At 35.4% G+C, this 25,381-nt stretch overlaps 1 protein-coding gene across 1 annotated transcript in view; it reads left to right on the forward strand.

The window, feature by feature from the left end:
• LOC150103417 (ribosome biogenesis protein bop1) overlaps positions 1-25,381 on the forward strand; it is a 128,496-nt gene that overhangs the window by 44,755 nt on the left and 58,360 nt on the right. Inside the window, exon 7 of the mRNA XM_090398153.1 lies at positions 9,554-9,655. Coding sequence (XP_090254279.1) covers positions 9,554-9,655 — 102 coding nt within the window. The remainder of the gene's footprint in view (positions 1-9,553; positions 9,656-25,381) is intronic.

Genomic DNA, 25,381 nt, shown 5'->3' on the forward strand with positions numbered 1-25,381 from the left:
GTGTAAAACTAGCAAAAGCAAAAGTCATGGGAAGACTTTACTAAGAACATAGAAAATAAATATCAAGAGGTGGCAAGATATTCTGGAGGTTGTTGGAGAAGTTCAGGAATGGAGGAGTGCTGTAAAAAGAATTAGAGATGTATGGAGTAATTACTTCAAAAAATTGCTAAATGAAACAAGGAGTGATAGCACAGTGGTAAAAAACATTCAACAGGCATACAGTCAGGAATACATATCCATACTTGAAGTAGAAAAAGCCATCAAAGGCTTGAAATGTGGAAAGGCAGCAGGAGTAGATGATAATCGACTAGAAATGCTGAAGTATGGTGGTATAAAAGTCTTACAGTGGCTGCACTGCATAGTTCAGAAAGCCTGGGTAGAGGGACGAATTCTCGATGACTGGAGTAGAGCTCTTAAAAAGGGAAATAAAACTGGATGTGAGAATTAGAGGTATTTCTCTACTGATGTTCCTGGTAAGATTTATGCAAGTATACTTGAGAAAAGGTTGCAATGAATTGTGGAAGAAAATCTTGGTGAAGAACAAGCTGGATTCAGGTCAAATACAAGCTGTCAGGATCAGAACTTCACTTTACGACAAATAGTCGAGAAGTCATGGGAATATAACAAAGATATGTATTTCAGTTTTGTAGATCTGGAAAAGGCATATGACAAGGTGCCAAGAGAGAAGCTATTCAATACACTACAGTTATATGGTGTCAATGGGATATTATATCAAGCAATACTTAGTCTTGATTTGAGTTGTAAGTGAGCAGTTAAAATTGAAGGAAGTACAGGAAGATGGTTTAATGCTAAATCTGGTGTGAGACAAGGATATACATTATCCCCTCTGTTATTCATTATCTATATGGATCACATTATGAAGGAAAGTGGTATTAAACCTTGATATCAAAATTGGAGATGTTAATGTCAGCTCTTTGCTTTATATGTTATACTTCTAAATAAATCCACTACAAGTCTGCAAGATTCATCATCATCAAATTCCTGCCATGTACCCTCAAGGGGTGTACAGGATATGACAGTACTACATGAAAAAATTACATCATTACTAACTTCCTATCTACAATTTTCCTCCAAATCAGTCTGTTACTTGTCAAGACTCCAACATTATCAGATCTTATATTTCTATCGTCTAAGGCACTTTGTACCGTATCAATCCACCTATATCTTGGTCTTCCTCTGGGTCGTTTTCCTGCCAACCTGGCAGAGAACACTTGTTTTGCTAATCTTTCCTCTCCCATTCTATTTAAGTGACCATACCATCTGAGATTAGCTCTGCTAACACATTCCTTGATACTGACAATGTCAAGTTCTTTCCTAATATCCTCATTTTTAATGTGATATTGCCATTGATGCCATCTGTTCACGCCTCTAATCTTTCTCAGGACTCTCATATCTGCGGTCTCTAGTCTTTGGTCAAGTGTTTTACTTCTGACCCAGCTCTCAGATCCATAAGTTAAAACTGGTTTGAACACAGTCTTGTATACAGCTAATTTAGTGTTCCGATTAATTTCTTTCTTATTCCATATGAATTTATTCAATTGACTTCCCACGATACCAGCTTTGCTGATTCTGTTGTCTATTTCTATATTTAGTTTACCATCTTCAGTAAAAATTGTGCGTAAGTAGCTGAAATGTTTTACTTGTTTCACAGGTTCTCCATTCACAACACAGTTGACATTTTCAATGATTCTGCCTATTTTCATTATCTTTGTCTTTTTATTGCTGACCTTCATACCATATCTATTACAACAACTATTCAATTTAGTCAGAGAATCTTGCAGACTTGTAGCGGATTTATTTAGAAGTATAACATCATCCGCATAAAGCAAAGAGCTGACATTAACATCTCCAATTTTGATATCAGGTTTAATACCACATTCCTTTGTAATGTGATCCATATAGATAATGAATAACAGAGGGGATAATGTACATCCTTGTCTCACACCAGATTTAACATTAAACCATCTTCCTGTACTTCCTTCAATTCTAACTGCTGACTCACAACTCAAATAAAGACTAAGTATTGCTTGCTATAATGCCCCATTGACACCATATAACTGCAGCGTATTGAATAGCTTCTCTCTTGGCACCTTGTCATATGCCTTTTCCAAATCGACAAAACTTAAATACAGATCTTTGTTATATTCCCATGCTTTCTCGACTATTTGTCGTAAAGTGAAGATCTGATCCTGACAGCCTCTATTTGGCCTGAATCCAGCTTGTTCTTCACCAAGCTTTCCTTCCACAATTCTTCTCAACCGTTTCTCAAGTATACTTGCATAGATCTTGCCAGGAACACTCAGTAGGGAAATACCTCTGTAATTCTCACATTCAGTTTTATTTCCCTTTTTATATATGGGTACTATGAGAGCTCTACTCCAATCATCAGGAATTCGTCCCTCTGTCCAGGCTTTCTGAACTATGCAGTGCAGCCACTGTAAGACTCTTATACCACCATACTTCAGCATTTCTGGTCGAATATCATCTACTCCTGCTGCCTTTCCACATTTCAAGCCTTTGATGGCTTTTTCTACTTCAAGTATGGATATGTATTCCTGACTGCATGCCTGGTCAGTGTTTTTTATCACTGTGCTGTCATCACTGCTTGTTTCATTTAGCAGTTTTTCAAAGTAATTACTCCATACTTCAAGGATATCTTTTTCTCCTGTTTTCATTTCACCTTTATCATCTCTAATTCCTTTTACAGCACTCTTTCCTCCATTCCTAAGCTTCTTCAACAACCTCCAGAATATTTTGCCACCTTCTTGATATTTATTTTCTATATTCTTGCCAAAGTCCTACCATGACTTTTGTTTAGCTAGTTTTACACACTGTTTAGCTTTCTTACATTTGTCTCTGTATTCTGTAAGAGTAAAAGCTGACTTATTTGCCAGGAACTTTTGATATGCTTTCTTCTTTTCCTTTACTGCCTCTTTAACTTCCTGTGTCCACCAGGGAGTTCTGATTTTTTTATCCTTGCACACAACCTCACCACATGTTTCTCTGGCAGAATCAATCAATATTTTCTTCAGAGTTTGCCACTGAATCTCCAAGGTTTGATTCCTGTTCTCAAACTCTTTCATTTTCTTTTCAATAATATTTCTGTATTTTAGTCTACAGTTCACATCTGAGAGCTGCTCAACTTTTATTCGCTTTAAAACTTTCTTACATGTTATTCTTTTCAATATGAAATTCAATTTTATCCTGCTCAAGACTAAATAGTGATCACTTCCAATTTCAAATCCTCTGTACACTCTGGTGTCCTGCACCAGGGAGAAAACATCACTATCAACAATAACATAGTCAATGAGACTTTTCTTATTCCTTGCCTCTTCTCTCCATGTGAATTTGTGTACATTTTTATGTTGGAACATGGTGTTAGTAATATCCAGTCCATGTCCTGAGCAGAAATCCAACAGATATTTGCCATTATTATTAGCTTTGCTCTTTTCTCCAAATTTTCTCAAAATATTTTTGTATGTCTCACAATCATTTCCTACTCTGCTATTTAGATCCCCAACAAGGACCAACTTTTCCTTTTTCATTGTGTCAGTTGCTTTTTCTAAAGCCTCAAAAAATTCCTCCACTTCTACCTTAGTAGAACCTTCTGTGGGACCATAGGCACAAATAAGTCTCATTGTCCAGTTCCCCATTCTCATATTTGCCCACATTACTCTACTTGAGACTGACTGCCATTCAAGAAGATTAGCCTCGTATTTTGTGTTGAATACTATGGCTACTCCTTCTTTTCCTTGATTGTCATTGCCTGAATATAACATTTTGTATTTATTGCTCAGAAAGATCTCACCAGTTTTGGTCTTTTTTGTTTCAGTCACCCCTATTATGTCGATCTGGTACTTATCTAATTCCTCAGCTAGCTCCATTTCTTTGCCATTCAGGCTTCTTACGTTTATAGTACCGATCTTTAACTCTGGTGATGTTGAGTTGGGGTTTGTTTTCAGATTTGTTCCAGTAGCTGACTTTTCGCTGTTCGCCCTGGTTCCCTGGCGAAAACAACGGGGGCCTTGTTTAACCGGGCGACGCCCCAGCCGGCATGAAATTTTGTCATGTTGTACCATCATTTTTTATTTTGGTTTAACCAATAAGAATACAATTTGGTCGGCTAAATCCCAAATTGCCAGCCCATCCTCGTTCGTTCAGTATCAAAGTAGATACCCAACAGGGTGCACCACGAGAAGGTGAGGATTGGACATTAGGTCAGAAGCCCTGGTCGGTTCTCTGCATTCCTTTAAAGGCTATGTGGAGGTCTCCTCTCAGTTATACAGCTTTGACCCTTAAACACCCCTGCAAGATTCCCTGACTAAATTGAATAGCTGTTGTAATAGATATGGTATGAAGGTCAGCATTAAAAAGACAAAGACAATGAAAATAGGTAGAATTGTTGAAAATGTCAACTGTGTTGTGAACGGAGAACCTGTGGAACAAGTGAAACATTTCTGCCACTTAAGCATGATTTTTAGTGAAGATGGTAAATTAAATATGGAAATAGACAACAGAATCAACAGAGTTAGTATGGTAGGAAGTCAACTGAATAAATTTATATGGAATAAGAGAGAAATTAGTCAAAACACTAAATTAACTGTATACAAGACAGTGTTCAAACCTATTTTAAGTTACAGATCTGAGAGCTGGGTCAGAAGTGAAACACTTGACGAAAGACTAGAGACTGCAGATATGAGAGTCCTGAGAAAGATTAGGAGCATGAACAGATGGCTGTAATGGTAATATAAAATTAAAAACAAGGATATTAGGAAAGAACTTGACATTGTCCGATTCCAGGAATGCATTAACAGAGCTAATCTCAGGTGGTATGGTCACTTAAACAGAATGGGTGAGGAAAGATTAGTAAAGCAAGTGTTTTCTGCCAGGATGGCAGGAAAAAGACCCAGAGGATGACCAACATATGGATGGATTGATATGGTAATAAGTGCCTTAGAAGATATAGAAATATGAGATCTGATAACGTTGGAGTCTTTACAGGTAACAGACTGATTAGGAGGAAAATTGTAGATAGGAAGTTGGGGATGATGTAAATTTTTCATGTAGTACTATCATATCCTGTACATCCCTTAAGGGTACATGGCAGGAATTTGATGATGAGGATATTTTCTTATAAAAATTATTCCAATTAATTGAAGGGACATCCTCTAATGATGTATATTTGATTCATTCCCTTCTTTTCCTTGCTATCTTCCCTTTTAATATGGTTACTATTCATTTGTTATATCTTGATATATAATCCAAGAGTTTGTCTTTCTTCCTATGATTATCTTAATACTTCCATTTTATTTGATGTAATTTTTTTTTCTCTTCTCTCCAATTTATTTATTGTAACACACACACCAACACTAACGGTACAACCTAAGTGCAATCTAATGGAATGGAATGGACTCCACAAATATTTGTAATAAATGATCTCTTGACTTCTAATTTTTTAGGAAATGACAATGAAAACTAAATTATTAATTATAAAAGCTTTAATTAATAACAACCTATATTTTGGCAATGTTATATTGCCCTCTTCAGGGATCACAAAACAATGATATGCGCATGCAGGCACTCACACCTAGCAAATGAGGCTGAAGAAAGGCATTAGAAGTCAATCCTAGAATCCTAAATGGTGCCCCTTAGTGGGCTAAATTGGGCAGATGATCTTAGAATGTATGCTTTCCAAATTTGTTGAGGTATGGAAAGTTTTTCAGAGCTGAGACAGATTCAAGGAATAGTCTTTTGTACTTGTACTTGTTGCAGGATAATAAAGTGGCTCTTCTTCTTCCAGCGTATCCTGTGGTGGATGTCCAAAGCATGGTCCGCAAGACCTGAGTGGCTGCTTTGTTGGAACAGATGTAGTCCTTGTGCTCAGATATCCTGATATTGGCTGTCCTGCCTCTCCTGTTCTTGCAATTGCAAACAGTAGGACTGTTTGCAACTGCAAGGGACGGTAATACTCCAGGTCAGTGTAGGGGAAGCGACTGAGCTTTGGTAGAGCAGATAAGTGATGCTATTTCTTATGGTTTGTTACACACAACAAATAGAAAGCTGTCATTAGAAACATTGCTCATTGAACTCCTTCTCCTTTAGCCCAAGTGTATAATGTAGAAACAAAATTACATCAGAAATTGTTTAGTGAAAATTCTGTGCCCTTCAGAATTCATCATTTTAATCATGAGGACTGAAGGAATGTGCAAGAAAATTAGCAGTTCCCTGAACTAGTTTAACTTGTCTTAGCATGAACAAGATTCCTGATGGATGAAAGGAGAGCAAGATAATTTCATTATACAAGATTGGAGTTAGAACAAATGTAGTTGATTATAGATGTTAAAGCATCTCTGGATCTTAAGGTATTAAAGAGGCTGGTAAGAGCATAGCCTGAAGTGGATGGTAGTTCCTTGATTCTCTATAGAGGACAACATGGTTTTATTAATAGCAGGTCTTGCTTTAGCAAACTGTTCACATTCTGTAATAGTGTGATAACAGAGTTAGATGGAGGGCAATAAAAACAAGTACTTTTATTATGCCAGTGAATAAGGTATGAGGAGTCTGTGTAATATATTTCTCAACAAATAGTGCAATTAGAGACAACCGGGATAAAAACACATTAATTAATGAATCACATGTCCCCTCATACAGAAACTATGTGCTGTATAGACTGAAACAAAACCATATCTTGCATGGGCAAACACAGTATCTAACTAAAAACTATTGTTATTAATTAGATGTGTGTGAGTTTCGATTTCCCAAGGCAGCAATAAAATTCAACCAAACATGTTAAAATTCGTAAAAGTGTTAAAACTAAGTAATATATATATATACAATGAATGTTATGGCAGGCAGTTTCACATATGGAATTCGGTTGACGAGAGTTAGCATTTCAACTCAATTGTCAGCTATGCTTTTATCTTTCGGTTGCGCGATCTTTTGTTAATACCGCACCAATCATATGCATGTTTTAATAACCTGCCTTTCCTGTCTGTTTCGCGTTAGGCTTAATTACGTTACGCGTAAAGCGAGAAAAGTTACAAAGAGAAAAATGTTCCTGGTCTGGGGATTCCCTTATTCAGGTAATATTCACTAATTTCATGTTATCAGCTGTGGTGTGCCAGTATCAGTAAGTGGTGATATTATTTGATCTATTCTACGTTAAAAAATTTAACCCTGAGATGGATAAGTGGCTGATAAAAAAAATTAAAAAAAAAAATCCTGTGAACAATCAGAAGAAGCAGAAACAGACTCAAAAAAAAGGACAGTATTTCATATTTTACCAGAACAGCCTGCATCGTCTTCAGAACCAAACAGTAAGAGGCAAAAAATGTAATATATGCATTTGATTTTTGCAATATTCGCTGTGTATGTTTTGTATTGAATATAAATACAATAAATATTATAATAATATATCTCTCTATTATGATTTTTTTTCGTGAAATATTTTAATTTTTGCAAAGGGGGCCCTGACATCCAGAAGTTTAGGAAGCACTGCAATAGAGTTCTGAACTTTGGCTATAGTTTTAGTGTATTTTTAGTTTTATGTGCATTTTATAAAGAATCATCAACAGAATATTATTTCTACATATCATTTATAATGGGTGATATTAGGAATGAGATGACAAAGTAGATGATTACTAAATTAATTTGATTATTATTTGCCGTTTTTCCTGTCTGTAAAGTCCCTGTATGTAAAGATATGTACATGCAGGGACTACATGACGTCTGCATCCCGCTTTGGGCTAGCCTTGTTTCTTCACTTGTTATGAAGAAACAAGGCAAGTCCTTAAACCAAAACTGCATCATTAAATTTGATTGGACACTCTTAGTAGTTGGGCTACGAATAAGCATTTACCAGACTTCAGGCAATTTTATGCATTGGCATTTATTCTGGTTAGGATTGTTTTTTTAGGGCAAATGCAAATTTAAGGAACAGTCATTCGTAGTTATTTGATCCTGTGAAGTAAGTTCTTCCAACAGATTTTGAATAAAGTATGAAATATTTGTAGAAAGTTTTTTCAGTTGGGTTATTAAGTCTATACAAAGTCTATTATATTTGACAAGAAATTATATTCTTGTTTTAATCATTTGTACGTGAAGTATCTTTATGAATACTCTGCTTGTATATTAGAGGCTGTTGACATCACATCACATCAGCTGCCTCAGTATCCCATAATGCAAAAACATGAGAAAGATCACTACCTAGACTGGTTGAAATATGTCACTACCTAAGTGACAATATTTTCCCCTTTTCTTATACAAGTACTAAAATGGTGTAGTAGCATAATATTAAAATAGTCTAGATCAGGTAGCTATGGATTTTTTTTCCACATCAGGAAATATGGCTTCTGCATTGATTTAACTTTAGTATAAAATAAAGTTTAAACCAGTCTGATGCAGTTGATGTGAGATCAGCATCTCTCATCAACTGTACAAGTAGACTAGTTCTGAAGATAATTTACATGCAAACTTTATTTGTTTATGCTAGGATAAAGGGTAAATATACTTTGGGAACTAAGGGAAAAAACTTCCTATGATCTCTAATGCAGTCTTTTAATAATATGATACACAATTTATTCCAGAGCCATTATTCCATCCCTGATTTTCATGCGAGTGCGTGAAAATCTCTGTGATCTGCTGTGAGCAAGCGTGACACCCATCTTACACAAAACGTTTTCATTTGCAATTCTTCATGCAAAATATATCCTACACATTCTTTTGAAATGCCTATAGCCTCAGCAATGTCATGCACTTTGACTCGCCGGTCATCCAAATACCATATCGTGCACTTGATCAATGATTTCTGGTGTTGTTACTTTTTTGGACGTCCTTCACGAAGATCATCTTCAAGGCTGGTACAGCCATGTTTAAACTCTGCAGCCCATTTCTTAATTGTTGAAAATGAAGGAGAAGAGTGCCATAAACTTTTATGAACTTCGAATGAATTTCTTTTGGCATTAAACCTTCTTTTGCAAAGAATTTTATAACCGCATGAATCTCAATTTTATCCATTTCAAGGGATACAGACAACACTTTTGCTTTAGACAGCTGTATAAAAAAAAACTACTTGATAGAATGACTTGCAATTTCACATGGATGCTTATGATAGATGTACCAACTTAGGAAAAAAAAAAAAATCTTGCCAATAGTGTTGCTATCTGTGGTCGAGGCCAAGAACTTTCAGACCACCCTCGTATAATATGAATAAGAAGTTCAAAGTTTATATGTAATATCATTTGGTAGGCATATAAATCATAGTAAAATCAATTTATTCAATTTTATTAATTATCAAACTGCATTTAAATAAATTTTTGAACAACTGATATGTGACTTAGAAAATGACAATTAACTAGAAATTTCAGTTTTAATTTATATCATTGTTATTTTTTGAATGTATTCAAGAAATGTATTTGTGGTAGCCAAGGATGCATTCATACATATATATATATCTACACACACAACACACACACACACACACACACACACACACACACTAGTTTTTCTGTCAACAATTTTAATTCCTTTTTAGGTGTCAAAAATGGTATATGCTATTAAAATGGGTTGGATAAAGCCTCCTCAACCTCGAGATGACACACCAAAATTTTATATGCTTTGGGATAAAGATGAAAAGGTAATTTATGATTTGCATTTCAAGTTAAATGACAGAGCTTCTTCACAGAAATCCCTTTTTTATGTACAAGGTGTTCATTTCCTTAGGAATATAATGTTGTAGAACTGCTCTTTCTGTAGTTTACATTTCCATAAAAAGTAATCTTACACATTTGTTACTGTTGTTTGGACATCTTAATAACTTTGTGTCTTATTTTTTCTTTTTTTTTTTCTTTTTTTTTCTTTCTGCAAACAGATAAACCAGCTCATGAACACATGTAAGTCAGCAATATAGATTGTGGGGTATTTACTACCATGTCCTAATAAAACAAAAATTTCTTCAATGTAACAGGGAGTTGCATCTAATATGTGAGTGCAAGAGAAAGACTCATTGAGGGAGGTCACCCACTCCACAGCTCTCTGTCTCCACCACTCAATCCACCGACTACTGCAACTACCACCATCATCTATACTAGCCCCATCTGCTGGCCACCAGCTCCACTAGTATTTTTACAGACAATCGCAAACATCCATGCCCACTGCGGGATTTTTGAACCTGCAGCCTTTTGGTTGGAGAGTGGATACGCTAATCACCAGGCTGGATATATAGCCATCTTTAATTTAGGATTATAAAATTTGTATGCAAGAGCCTTCATACCTCAGTTTTTATGATACCCTTTGATTGGAAAGACTTAAGTTCGAGTCCCATCCAAGATATGAAGAACTGTTATTAACGCTTTTCAAGTAAAGGTGAGTTAGCTGGTCTCACATGGAGATGCAATGTTTTTCTTCTTGGAAACTTGGGCTTTTCATCCTGCAAAATAGGTAATCTAGCCAGAAGAATGCACAAATATCCCATAATACACATTGCAGATAGGATTTAACCCCCTTATCAAGTATTTAATCAGGTTTCAATGATGCCAAATTACTTGTCTATGACAGACCATTGAGCCTAACACAGGAAATAGGGTAAAAAAATTGGGAATATTTTATACTCTGTGAACTTATGTGAAAGGTTTGATTATTAAGTGATCATATATTTCAAAGTAGTAAAGAATGCATTTGGAAATATTTTAAATACCCCTTTTTTAAAAAAAAAATTATTTTTATTTTTAATTAATTTTTTTATATCTGACTTGTACATGAAAGGTGATGCAAGACCTATAGCTTATCATTACCATGAATGGGCAAGAATATATGAAAGGAGTCTGTTGACTTTTTTTAAAGCAGCTAAAAGTTGTAGTCTTTGGGGAAGACTGAGTGAGGGAGGGAGAGAGAGACTGTTCCAAAGAATAGAGATAGATGGGATGAAAGAGGAGGCAGACTTGGTTCAACGAGTTCTTGGAACTGGATTGTAAATAGGTGTTGATCAGCACCTGCTCTTGTTCTTACTATTTTCAAGGAACATGGAGGAATGATAATGGCCAGATCCATGAAAGTATCTGTAGAATAGTCATGAGCCAAAATCTGAATGTCTATGAGAGAGAGAGAGAGAGATTATAGTGGATATCAGTGAAAACAGTTATCAGATAACCATATTGTCCTCTTCTATAGCATCAAGTAATCTTATAGAGGATTTTGGCACACCACTTCAAATGCTAGCAATATTCCATGGTTGGGAGGATTTGTACAGATGAGGAGTAGTGCCTTATGTGGAATGGCACACCAAGTTTTTTTGGCAGCTGCTATATCTGAGATGTTTGTGAAGGGATATGCTGGAGGTGTAGGTCAACCCAAGAGAGGAAGTGTAAATGTGTTTGAATATAAGGGTATTATTGATGGTTAAGAAGGATTGTGAAATCTTTCTTGCAAGAGATTAGAGAGGAATGAGTTTTGGTGGCATTGTGATCTACATGGTTGTCCTTGCCCCATTGAAATTTAGCAAGGACATCAGACTTTAGAAGTTGGTTATGATAGATTTTGAGGTTTCTAATATTTAGCCACTGGTTTGTTAAATTAAAAGGAGAGATGGAGAGTATTGTCTTCAGCATAGCAATGGATAGGGGATATGATGTCAGTGAAAACAGATCATTTATATATAGGAGGAACAGAGTATGCAAAGGTGCAGAGCCCTGGGATACTCCTGCATTGGTGGGGAAATCTGAGGAGAGGAAGTCATTCACCATGACTATGACTCATAGTTAGCAATAGTGATAAAGCTGTTAATCCAGTTAAAGAGGATCGAAAGCAGACTATAAGATGGTGGTTTGCTGACTAGGCCTCTGTGACAAACCTGATCAAATGCTTTAGAAATGTTAAGAGTGACTATCTGGGTTTCTCCAGATTTTTTTCATGGCTTGAGTCCAAAGGTGAAGGCTAGAAGATCAGCTGTGAATAACAGAATAATTTAGAGAAAAACTATTAATAGGAAGTTAGTAAAGATGTAAACTTTTCATGACATACTATCATAATATTCTTTTCCCCACCTCCAGAGGGTATATATGATGAATTTGGTGATGACATATTTATTTGATCTAAAATCAATCATATCCTGGGTTGGATTAAGTTTAGTCATTACACCAATCAGGAATGAATGCATGTGATTATTTCCTTACCTCTTGTTATAAAGATTATAAAATATTAGATGGCAACACAAAATTTGTTAACAGTTTACATTGATTAGAGTTTTTAAACTAATAAAACTAATTTTAAACTAAATATGAAAATAAAATTTCATAATTTTATTTTTATGAAATAATTTCACAATTATTATGAAATGTAATGTGATATTGCAGAGGTAATATTCTTTGTTTTATTCAAACTAAATAGCCACCACAATTAATAAAGAACATAAGCATATGTTTTAGAAGGAGAATGGGGATTTAATTGCACTTTTTACCCCATGGTTTAGATGAATAACACAGGCCTGCAAAATTCAAGTCACGAAAAATTGTCTGGAAACTATTAAACTGTTTCTGATTTATTTTTGACTGCTGATTTTAAATCTATCATGTAAGGATTTTTCCCAAAATGGATCTCAATATTACAGTAAAATAGCTTTAAAATGCATTATATTAAGTAAAATAACAGTATTTAAAATTTTCCGTAAACAATTTTGGAATGAAAGTATTGGAAAAAAATTATTTAATTAAAGTAATTAAAGATTAATCATTAGTACATACTTTATATTTCGTTGTAGTGTCTTTTTCTTTTTCCTTCAAAGCTTCCTTTTGAACTTTTTCTGTGAAATTCTTTTCTCGGGTCGTCTCTGTGTAACATCCAGCAATGGTCCGCGATCATGTTGACATTCCACCTGCCCTGATACCTTGTTTCCATCTCCTTGATGTCTTGGTGGAATCACTCTTCTTGCTCTTCGCTGACACTTCCCAGATTCTCAGGAAAGTAGTCTAAATGAGAGTTGAGAAAGTGCACTTTTAAGCTCATGAAGCATCCCAAATCCTTGAATTTCTGTGGCATGTCTTCCACAATCATTTTATAGTTGGGGTCCTTGTGATTTCCTAAAAATTTGGTCACCACCTCTTTCAAAGCTTTCCACGCTTCTTTTTCGACAGTTCCATTTTTTCTTCTAACAGTTTATTCTTCAGAAGTTTTCTGATGTCCAGACCGATAAAAATACCTTCTTTTAATTTTTCTGTAGATAATCCTGGAAATTTTGCACAGATGTATTTAAAACACACTCCTTCTTTTGACAAAGCCTTGACAAACTACTTCATCAATCCTAGCTTTATGTGAAGTAAGGGTAAAAGGATTTTTTGCTGAGCAACCAAAGTTTTGTGTAACACATTTTTACTTCCAGGTTCTAATGTGACTCTTTCTGGCCCAACATTGCTCTCTATCTCGGCTGTCCCACTCGCACAAAAAAACAAGGGTCTGTATCCTCTTTGTTAGGTGAATTTTTGCAACTTCTTGAAGCCATTACAAACACCACTTTAAAACACAGTTAAACGAATGACATCAATGCTATTACACGACACTATGTAAAAACATAAAAAAAACTGCAAACACATTAAATTAATTCTTCACACTAACTTAGAAAATATGCCACCTTTCAGAAATATAATAAACGGATGATTTTCCTGTTGTCTGTGACAACAGGAAAATCATCCGTTATCTCTGTGGATCAGATTCAAAGTAGCCACCTGCACTTTTATCTGTATTCCTCTCTCCCTCTTCTATCTTAAGAACAAGAAGTTTTGTGGAAATTTCTTTATTTACCATAAAAAGGCACTTCAAAAAAGCACTTATACAACTAAATTAGCTGTAAATAAAGGAGAATGAAAAGAAATACCAATGCTGAATTTAAATCCAAATACTACTAATAAAAACGATAAAATTAGAAATTGGGTAATGGAATTTTTTTACTATTTTTCTGAACTCAGCACCTAAAAATCTATAAGAATCAAAAAAATTATTACTTCTCAGACAACTTCCATCGCAGGCCTGTGTAATTAATCAGTTGAAGATTCAATGGTTGTTACGCTTCTGAATCATTTATATGAAAATAGATATTGCTGTATATTTCATATATAAATCTTTATTTCATGATGATTCTTTAGTATTTCAATGGCCTTAAATATATGCAATGTTAATGTCATGTCATGTTCTGTTTATACCAATGTTTCTCAACTTGGGGCGTACACCCCGCGGGGGGGGGGGGGGGAATTAGAAAATGTACATGCACATATTTATATTATACTTTTTCAGAACTTGGCTGAATATTATGCTAGGGTGGGGGGGGTCATCAAAATCTTTGAGACTTGTGGTGGGGCATGATCCAAAAAACATTGAGAAACACTGGTTTATACCATATAATTGTAGTGTTTGAAGTGCTGTCTCTTAGCACTTTGTCATATGCCTTTATCAAATCTCCCATCTTCCTTTGGATGTCAGGTTCAGCGGCCTATCATGGCCAAGTACCGTAGTTTTTTATTATCCTTTTTTCAGATCTACAAAACAAATACTGACTCATGATTTCTCAACTTTTTTTGAGCCACCCACAAAAAGGTTGTTAAACTTAGTACATCAGTACTATCAATGAGCTAAGCATTTTCTATATAACATGGAACATTTTTAATCCACTTCAGGACTCCAGCAAATTGGGTGGTGATCATAAACATCTGTGTTGCTACTGATGTACTAGTCACTTGGCTGGTATTTCTCTATTTATCTTAAAAGTGAAACTGTTTGTTTTAAAGTGGAAATCTAGTCTTTACAATCCCTGTTATGGCATGAATCCAGCTTGTTCTTCTCTAAATTTCTCTTTCGCAATATTTTTTAGCTTCTTTTCACATATACTTACATAAACCTTACCTGGGACATTAATTGGAAAATTTTTCTGTAATTCTGACAGTTTTATTTCCCTTTCTAAAGATGGATACTATTAAAGTTCTACTCGAGTTATTTGAAATTTGACTTTCCAACCTGGCCTTTTGAATATGCAGTGTTGCTAGTGTACAATGTACCTCCATATTTCAGCATTTTTGGCCTAGTATTATCTCTCCAGATATTTTTTAATAATATTTAGGTTTCTGATGGCTTTTTCTGCTACTAATGTTAATATGTACTCTGGATTGTTTTCCTCTTGACTGCTGTATCACTTCTTGGCTCATTTTTATTTATTTATATTTTTTATCTGAAACCTCCAGGGAGTCAAGGACTCATTGAGAGAGGCTATAAATCACCCAAACCATTTATCATATCTTACCTTAAATTTATTCACACTAGATGCTCTCACTACCCCTGAAGGTAAAACTGTTTCACTCACTCACTGCTCTGTGAGAGAAAAAGCTAGCTCTTATCCTTTTCTTGACTGCAAATAAATTTAACTTCATAACAAAAAATTTCATCAGTTGATATCCTATAACACCCATTCAAACATTTATAGATCTCTGTCATATCGCTCCTCTTTCTCCTGTTAGCCAGAGTCTGCAATCCACATACTTGCAATCTGTCCTCATAATCTAAATCCTAAATCCAGATATAATCTTGGTAACTCTTCTTTGCACCCTATCCACAGCTTCTTTATCTCCTTGGAACCCAGGAGACCAAATCGCACACAATAATCCAGGTGAGGTCTTATCAAAGCCTTATAAAGAGGCAAAATGACTTATCCTTACATGTCAAGATTTGCTTCAACATCGCAATTATCCTCTGAGTTGTATTTGGAACTTTTGCTATGTGACCTTTGAATTTAAATCCCTATCCACCAATATGCCAAGATCCCTTGCCTCTTCAGTTTCTTGTAGCATAACTGGCTAATATAATATGCCGCTGGAACTCTAATCACGCCAAAGTGCATAACTTTACACTTACTAACGTTAAATTGACAGCCATTTTCATTTGCCCAAATTTCCAGTATATTCAAATCATGCTGAATGTTAGCAGTATCCCTGATTGCCCTGTCTATCTTCACATCATTGGCAAACAGTTGCACATCTGATGTTAGATCCTTCCTGATGCCATTAATGTATAGATTGAACAATAATGACCCAAGGGCTGAACCCTGAGGTACACCATTGGTCACCTTAAATCTGGCAGATTCACACCCACTGTATACCACTTTTTGATATCTGTCTATCAACCATCCATTGATCTAAGTCAAGAGTTTATACAATACGTATGATACATCTCCTTAACACCCCAACCGGCCATGACATCTATAGAACGTCAAGCTAAATCTGGATACCAGTAACACCTGTTGAATAACATGGATAAGTAAGAAAAAAAAAATATATATATATATATATATATATATATATTTATTAAAGTTTAATTTAATTTATATTCTTAACTACGTTGTTCTATTCCTTAAGTGTTTTAATAATGCATAACCAACGTATAAGCCTGTCTACGAGAATGGATAAGAAGTGCAATTTGGTCTCACTATTTCATCCACATCGGCCAGTAGGGAGGTTAAACCTATTCACTGTTGGGGTGCTCACAACCACATCTGGCAATCCATTCAACTCATTCACCAATCTCCAAGTAAAGAACCTAGTTCGCACACCCTTGCTAACCATGCTCTTAGACAACTTCCAAGTGTGATCCTTGTTTTCTCCCCTCTCCCCATATATTGAAAAATTTCTTTTGTGTCAATCATATAGAATCCTTAAGTAATGTATATGGCGTTTGCACACCACGTCGCTTGGCCGCACGAAGGAAGACTTGGTTTCGAGTCTAGTCGGCAACTAGAGGAAATTTTTCTAAGCCTTTTTTCGACCGGTTCCCGAGTTAGTCGATCTCTGGCACGGGCAAGCGGGTTTTTCCTCCTGTAAACTCAAGAAAATCGACCGTAGAACCCACATTATTTCAAGCATTAAATATATTGTGTTAGGGTTAGGGACCACGAGATGGTAGCACATTTGAGCCGTCTCTCTTCACTGCGTACTGCTTAATTAGTGATAGCCTTGGGCCATCTATCTCTGATTGGTACCAGTGGAGATTGAACTGCCCACTCAGTCTCCAAAAGTTAGATAGAGCTAAATGGCCTCGCCTACTCCCCGTATACGGGAATAAAAAGGCATTAGCTGATTTTTTTTTTTTTTTGAAGTAATGTATAAGTTTCTATCGTATTCCCTCTCCTCCACTTGTCAGCTAAACTCTGCCATTAGGGATCCCATGTGTCCCCGTTTGCCTGGGACAGTCCTGGTTTTATTACTTCTGTCCCGGCGTCCCGATATGTTTAGTTTGGGACGCTAAATATCATGGATTTTTTAGAATATAAAAATATTAACATTTCTAATAAGAATACGTACAAGTCATAATATTTTTGGGTACCTTTAAAAATGTATGTTTACAAAAAAAAAAGCGGAGACATATTTATTTTGTAGTTCGGTGAATTACCAGAATGTTAGAATTTTGGGAAAATGATTTAGTTCCATACATTTCATTCAGCCAGAGAAAAGAATGTCAGAATGAGGGAGACAGTCGCCCAACTGTATGTTTAACTAATCGCAACCACAGCATCTATTTCGTTCGTCTGGTCGGCATAAATTTTTAGCAGTCTTTTGTCTCAAGCTTAGTTTGCATAGCATACGATATCTGATAGTCCGAAATGTTTCTCATTGGTCTACATGTTTTTGAATATTAACGCGCCACGATAGCTCATTTTATTTCAACCAATGAGAAACATTTCGGACCATCAGATATCATACGCTAAGCGAACTAAGCTTCACGCATCAGGCGCTAAATTGTTTTTATATCGCTACAGGGTATGTGATATAACCTAGTTTTGAACTGTTCATTTCGTATTCTTGCATTCTCGTATTAATTGTGAATATTGTATTTTTTAAATTAATAAAGTTATACCGTTTGTTACAAAATGCCCAAAAGAAAGTGTAATTTCAATGAAAAATTGACTTTCATTGAAATTTTTGAAAAAAGATCCTTTTCCTTTGAAAAGGATCTTTTCCCTTTCATTTTCATAACAAAAGCAGTGATTGTGATGATAGCTCAAGAGTGAAATGTAGCGTGTGCCATGCAGAATTTAACATTGGCCATGGAGGTAGGGCAGATATAACTGACAATGTCAATACAAAAGACATATTAACATTTTATATCTTTATTCTCTGTCTTTATATTTCATATACTTATTAATGTTTGATACATGTTTAAGTGTTGTTATTAGAATTCTATTTATTTGACATATGTATAAACATTTATGTTATTTACATTAATAAATCAAATTCAAATAAATTTAATTTTTTTATTTTAAAATACATAATGTTAAAGAATAAAATTTATTTCTCTTAACCCTTAATTCTACAAAATGTATTGTGTCCTGGTTTTTGTTTTCAATAAATGGGATCTCTATCTGCCATCCACACATCCTCAGTCTATTCTCATAGGGAACATTCTGCAGGCCTATCACCAGCTTCCAATCCCTAATAAATGCAAGTGACCAAATCTATACAGTAGTCAACATGTAGCTGAATTATATCCTTATAAAGAGGGATAGTAAAATCCCTATCTTGTCAGTGTGTTCTTCAGCATCCAAGTAATCATCTGAGCTATTCTTCTGAATTTCAAATCTCTATCCATTATCACTCCCCAGATCTTTAGCCTCATCAGTTTCCTGTAAACTAGAACCATCAATATGATACAAAGTATGTAATCTTTTTCATCCCAAAGTGCATTACTTTACATTTTACAACATTGAATTGACAGTCATTGTCCTTTCAAATAAATTGGCCCACACTGCTAATTTATTTAAATCATCCTGTATGATGTTTACATTACCTTTATCAGCTGCTGCCCTCCCTAGTTCTGCATCATCGGGAAAACAACTGAATATCTTCCTTCAAATCTGCTATTTCATTAATGTACAGAGTACAGATCCCTGGGGCATTTACGCTAGTCGCCCTCATTTACCTTTATTCCACTCCATCATACACCACCCTCTGATGTCTGTCAGCTATCCCTCTATCCATTCCCATTTGCTCCATCTTATGTAATAGTTTTCCATGCGATATTCTGTCATATGGCTTTGCAAAGTCAAGCAGTATCATGGTGTAGCCATTTCCTGTATCCAATTCTGCTGTCACCTCATTATACAATGTGAATTGATTACTGAGGCAGGACCTACCTTTTACAAAGCCATGCTGCCCCTATAGAGTATCATTTTCCTATCCACTCATTCCTGAAATTTACTCTTAACCAACTTTTCCAATACTAAGACTTCAAAGATACTAATTGGTCTGCAATTTGCTACTTCTGTCTTGGATCCAGCTTTATGTAATGGAACTATCTTACCTTCTTTTCACTCTCTTGGAGTAAAATTCCCCACCTGGTTTATCCTCTTGACCTTGACTATGCAGTCTGATGCTACTTCTCTTAAACAATCTCTGACCACTTCCCATGCACTACCAACATGCTTTCTTTGTAGTTTTTCAACCATGGCACTGTTTCAAGATGACTCCTAAGTCTGTTATAATTACCACTTTTATAGGTAAACATAAACCTTTTCTTGACAGAGAATTCCATATGTTTGGCAACTTCCCAGAACAAGACTGCATGGTTACTCTCCCCCAGTTGGAGGCAGAGTGTCCACCTTGGTTATGGATATATCTTCTGATGCTATTACCAGATCCAGCACTCATATCCCTGGTCCCCTCTATTACATCTTGTTTCATGTAATTATCCCTTAGCAATTGTATAAATTCCACTTCCATCTAGACATGCCTCCTTTGCTTCCTCTAATCTATGTCCCCGTAGTTAGTCTCCTATAATAATTGTTCAACCCCACGCTCATTGTGCTAATCTGCCAATAATAGCATCTTCTGCCTGGTCTGTAGCAACAGCAAAATAATTTTTTTTTTGTCCAATTTGCTTCTATCCCACACCAGACAGTCTCAAATGAATCATTTCCCCCAGACCTAAAATCCTCTTTAACTTTTACTTTTGTTGCTTATAATTCTTCAGCTATCATCAACCGTACCCACCTCCTATCCTATTCCCTCTGTCCTCCCTGAAAATACGTTATCCTTTATTTTCTGTCAACTAGGTCTCACTGATGCCTATAATTTTTGGCCAAGCCAAGCTGACCAATGCTAAAAACTTCTCTTCCCTTTCTTGTTCCTGATACTTCTGGTATTTGTGTACATGCATTTCAACATCCCCTTGTATTCACAATTCTCCTCGTGTAATATTACCAACCCATTCGAATTGGAAACCTGTGAAATTGCATTCAACATTGCATAATTATTTATTGACTTTGAAAAAGCATTTGACAAAATTAAAAGAAACATATTAAAAGAAAGACAAATACCAAATAATATCCTAAAAGCTATCACAAGTATATATGAAAATAATCAAATACAAATAAGATTAAATCACGAGCTATCATATACGCGAGAGATAAACCATGGGGTCCGACAGGGATGTTCCCTCTCGGCAACTCTTTTTAATATCTACTTAAATGAAATAATAATAAAATGGAATAAAAATTTACATCAAGGAATTAAATTTTCTCCTACAGTGAACTTAAACACTCTCCTTTTTGTCGACGACCAAATAATAATTATAAATTCTGAAGATAAATTACAGAAAGCTATTTTAGATCTAAATGAGATAGCCAAAGATTATGGTATGATAATATCAACAGAAAAATCAAAAACTAGATTTTGATTTTTCTGTTGATCCAGCAAGAACTAAAATAGTAATAGATAACAAGATCTTAGAACAGGTGAATTCATTTAACTATGTAGGATGTATGATCACATATGAAAATGAAAAAGATATAAATGTAAAAATTACAAAATATTTATAAAAGTAACAGGTGTAATTAACTCGGTTACTATTGACAATAAATGTATCATTTTTCAAAATTCCAAAATGCATGACACCTTATATATGACAATCCCCTACCTGTGGAATGTCACAGTGCAACCAAGCGCCGGAACGGATAATCCATATTTTTTGAATTAATCCAATTTTTAACAGGGACTCTTTCCTTTCCAACTGTCCATTTTTTAACATGGAAGTCTATGGGCGACCGCTGTGCACGTCGTGATGCGTTAGCAGGCGCCTCGTTCGCGAACGGAAGTGACGTCACCGGAAGGGGGATGAGGCGGATGTTACATCAGGCAGACATCACAATGACGCACCGATGGGTAGAGGAGGAAAGCTTCTCGCTAGTGGAATAATTGCGCCCGCCAATTTTGAAATGAACATTCCTTTACCAGAGGAACTGAAGTTACTTAGGATATAAAGAAAACAGCTATAACACAAATAACAAGCACTTTTGCTGGATGTCACCACAGATGAAACCTGTTAGAGAAACTGACGTATCTTTCGTAATATTACGGGCACTGGAAGGGCATATGCAGCGGAACTAAATATATCCCATGCACGATGTAATGTTGTCGGTTGAATAGTAGTCGATAACACTTAACAAGCACAAGCAGCACTGAGGAGAATATAAATAAAGCATACAAGAAATTAAGTAAAAATGAGTTGGGTATTCGTTTCGTGTTTATTATCACCACACAAACGCTATCATGACTCCATATTTTTGGCTACTGTTAGGGTTCCGTCACTGACAGGAAAATGCAGCCGAACATGGTATCCGCCATACGCACACAACATCGGTGTGATTGCTAGATGTCTTGGTTTGTATGGTATCGTCGGTTTCCATACAATGCACAATTCCTAAATACATATATATACAGATCCAAACATAACCAATACAAGCAGCACATACTAAGTAAGAGAGGACAAAGTTAGATTATTTTACAAAACGAATGCGCACATATCACGAACAGAAACTAACTCCCTGCAGCAGGAAACCACCATGTGGATGAAGATGGCCAGTAAATACAATACCTGTGGTAAGATGGCGCTTTTGGTCATCGTTATCGCGGGCGATTTATATAGCAGCATTTACAGAGCGATGAACATGATATATTGTTAATATCACATTTTAAACTACGAAGTGCGTGCTTATTTAATAGTTGCATTTGAAATTGGGAATTCATGCATTAAATATGTCTGTGATTGTTCTTTATATATATATATATATATATATGTATACTTTATAATATAAAATGATAATTAAAATAAAGTGATATTGCATCCCATTTTGTTCCGCTACAAAACTTAGATGTTAAATATTAAAATTTAAAAAAATAATCACTAATAACTAAAAATAATAACTATCCAGGTTTGCTGGACGTGTATACGTCCTATGCTTTTTTTTTTTTTTTATTGTTCTCTGTGAGGAGTAAAGTTTTTCTATGTGCCCTCCCATAGAGAGTGAGGGCCCCAGCTTGCACATCATGCGCCTAATGGTAAATGCGGCCCTGTATATATATATATATATAACGATCTTCTATGTATATATATATATAGAACGATGATATGAAATACTAGACAATAATGTTCTCAGCTGGTGGTAAAGGATAAAAGCTTAGATTACTTTCAATGCTATTGAGAAAGAATGGTCGTATTCCTTCAGAAGTCGCATTAAACAGCCTCAATCAGTTTCGAATTAATTCATCTATATTGATTGCAGAAGCAATTTCATGCTCTATAGATATTATTATTATTAGACAAGTGAGTCGTTCCTGAGCCATCGCAGAGTGAGTGTAATTTGTTTAAAGTTTTAATTTTGAGTAACTCGGGGAGGGGGGGGGATTCAAATACTCTGTTTATGTGATAGAAACTGCTCTTACCCAACTAATTAATACAAATAGCAGCAGCACACAAAAAACCTGTTGTCTCTGGATTAAACTGCTAATTCTGGATTAATAAGTCGCTCAGTGTTTGGTCAACCCAAGTCAAACATTTACGAAGAGAAAATTTCCAGAGGAGATTGGAATTTAGTAATATTGATAAGAACAATAGTCTAAAAGTCCAGGTAGTCCAGAAGTGAAAACCATATATGACAAAATGAAACTAGTTTATTTAAGTTAAAAACACAAAAATAAATACAACCAATATATCTTAGAGTTCATAATTAAAAGGACTAATAATAGATTTCTACAGATGCGTCTCATCTTGTTTTGGTATTAAAGTTATTCTGAAGCATTATGAATTTTACTATTTTATTATTATGCTGCTAATATTTCTTCAAATGAGTTACTTTTTACAACCAAACTGGCTATGTTAAAATCCCTTTGACCTAATTAAAACATAGAATGCTGTTTAAACTTCATCAGTATTTTATCTGTTCAACTGCAATCCCCCCCGCCGCCGTTAACGGATTATTGTCTTTATGTGCACTGTGTTACTTGGAATTTCTTTACTGCCCTATGATATTTGACATTTTTTGCTGCACAATTTGTTGTCTCTTCCCAAAATAAAAACGAATTTCACATGTGCAAAAATAAATAATCAAAATGTTTGTTTGCATTGGAAAGATTGTCAAATATAATTTTTAAATAACATTTATTGCAATAAATATTACATTTTGCTTTGTTTCCTTACAAAATAAGATTATATGGGTCTCACATTTCAATTTTAGGAACGATTTTTTTTATGAACAATAAATGGTGTTAAACTGCATTACTCGAGGTTTCCGATTGCAAGCCTTTTTAATATCAAAAATTTATCCAATGGTATTTTATTCACAGACTCTTCGCTTTTGTCTTTTGCTTAAAACTGCAAGACACGACTACTTCAAATATCTTATTAGCAGGGATGCAATGTGCCTTTATTTATTTTTCGGAAACGAAAATCACAAGTGCGGTAAGCTTTTTTCACCCTGGCCGCGTATGGTGACATATACCGTAAAAAGCAAACATGCCGCGTGTGCTCGGCCGCATATGCACGCAAGCGACTGATCGTAACCACAGCCACACAGGGAGACGACCACGGCCGCTATGCTAGCCGGCGACAGAGAGAGAGAGAGAGAGAGATACGAGCGTCACCATGACATCAATCTGATGTAACAGTTGCCATGACACTCCTCTGCTGCATCCTGTAAAGGCAACAATCACTATGGCTAGAAGTTGCAAGAACATCAAGCTTGAACTATAATAACTGGTATAATTTCCACTTCATCCCCCTTCCGGTGACGTCATTTCCGGTAGCGAACGAAGACGAGGTACCCGCTCATGCATTAATGCGTCCGCTGCGGTCTCCCATAGGCTACCATGTTAAAGAACCAGCCGTTTGAAAGGAAATAGTCAGATTTTCGAAATGGATTAATTTCCAAACCTGAAATGAGCCCCAATTTTAGTAAGTTGCGCTATTCTCACTGAAAGGTAACAAATTACATGACATGCTAATATCGGAATTTAGATTCGATACGATCTTTCTCACGTTTAGTTGTTAACTCTATATTTAAACCAAACCTAGTTCAAAAACAACCAGACTAAAAGTATACAATACATTAGCCCTACCAGTCTTAATGTATGGAAGTGAAATCTAGACAATAAAAAAAAAGACAAAGATTAATAACAGCAGAAATGAAGTTTATGAGAAAAACTGCAAAGTATACTCTATTTGATCACAAAAGAAAAGAAAAAAGAAGAAATTATGAAAGAATTAAACTAAGAATCAGTAATAGAAAAAATTAAAATATATAAACATAAATGGATGGAACATGTTCAAAGAATGAAAATAGAAAGATTACCAAAACAAGCCTTAAAGTACATGCCATTAGGAAAAAGAAAACGAGGGCGTTCTCTTAAAACGATTCAATGGTGACTTCTAAGGCCTAAATCTTTGATATGCATGATGATGATACTCATTTCTGTTCACGTGCTTATTTATCATCAAAAGGGAGGGGTAGACATGCTTCATTGCATTCCCCCCCCCCCAATATTTCTAGTTTCCTGGTTTTGCACTTCCAAACTCTCACCAAACAACACCACTTTCTCCAAACATCTAATTCTAAAACCAATTAAATATAATCCAGCAGGCATATATAAGTCCTTTCATCCATCAAATTTGCTCCATGCATCAATAAACTGCACACACCATTCCTCCCGCATAATTTTCCCATTGACTCATTAGCAGTCATGGCCCTTCTTAATTCTTTCCTTTTATACAGAGGCAGAAGACTCACAGAGTTTACTTCCTTTCTCTTTATTTTTACTTCTTTCAACAATTATTTCATATCTTCTCTCATTGCATATTTGTTCCTGCCATAACAGTCATCTCTTTCACTTCTCCCTTCTGCAGACTAACAGCATCATTAACATCCTTGATTTTTGCACTTGGGAAACATGCTTTTGTCACTTTCTCATTAAATATACCTCTTATCATTGAAGCTCCATACAATAACTTCTTATTTCCAGTTTCTCACACTTTCATACTTTCTGAATTCACATTTTCTTTCATTCTT

The sequence above is a fragment of the Typopeltis vanoorti genome, chromosome 9 (assembly GCF_054136105.1).
Source record: "Typopeltis vanoorti isolate ZY-2024b chromosome 9, IOZ_Tvanoo_1.0, whole genome shotgun sequence".
NCBI classification, from domain to species: domain Eukaryota; kingdom Metazoa; phylum Arthropoda; class Arachnida; order Uropygi; family Thelyphonidae; genus Typopeltis; species Typopeltis vanoorti.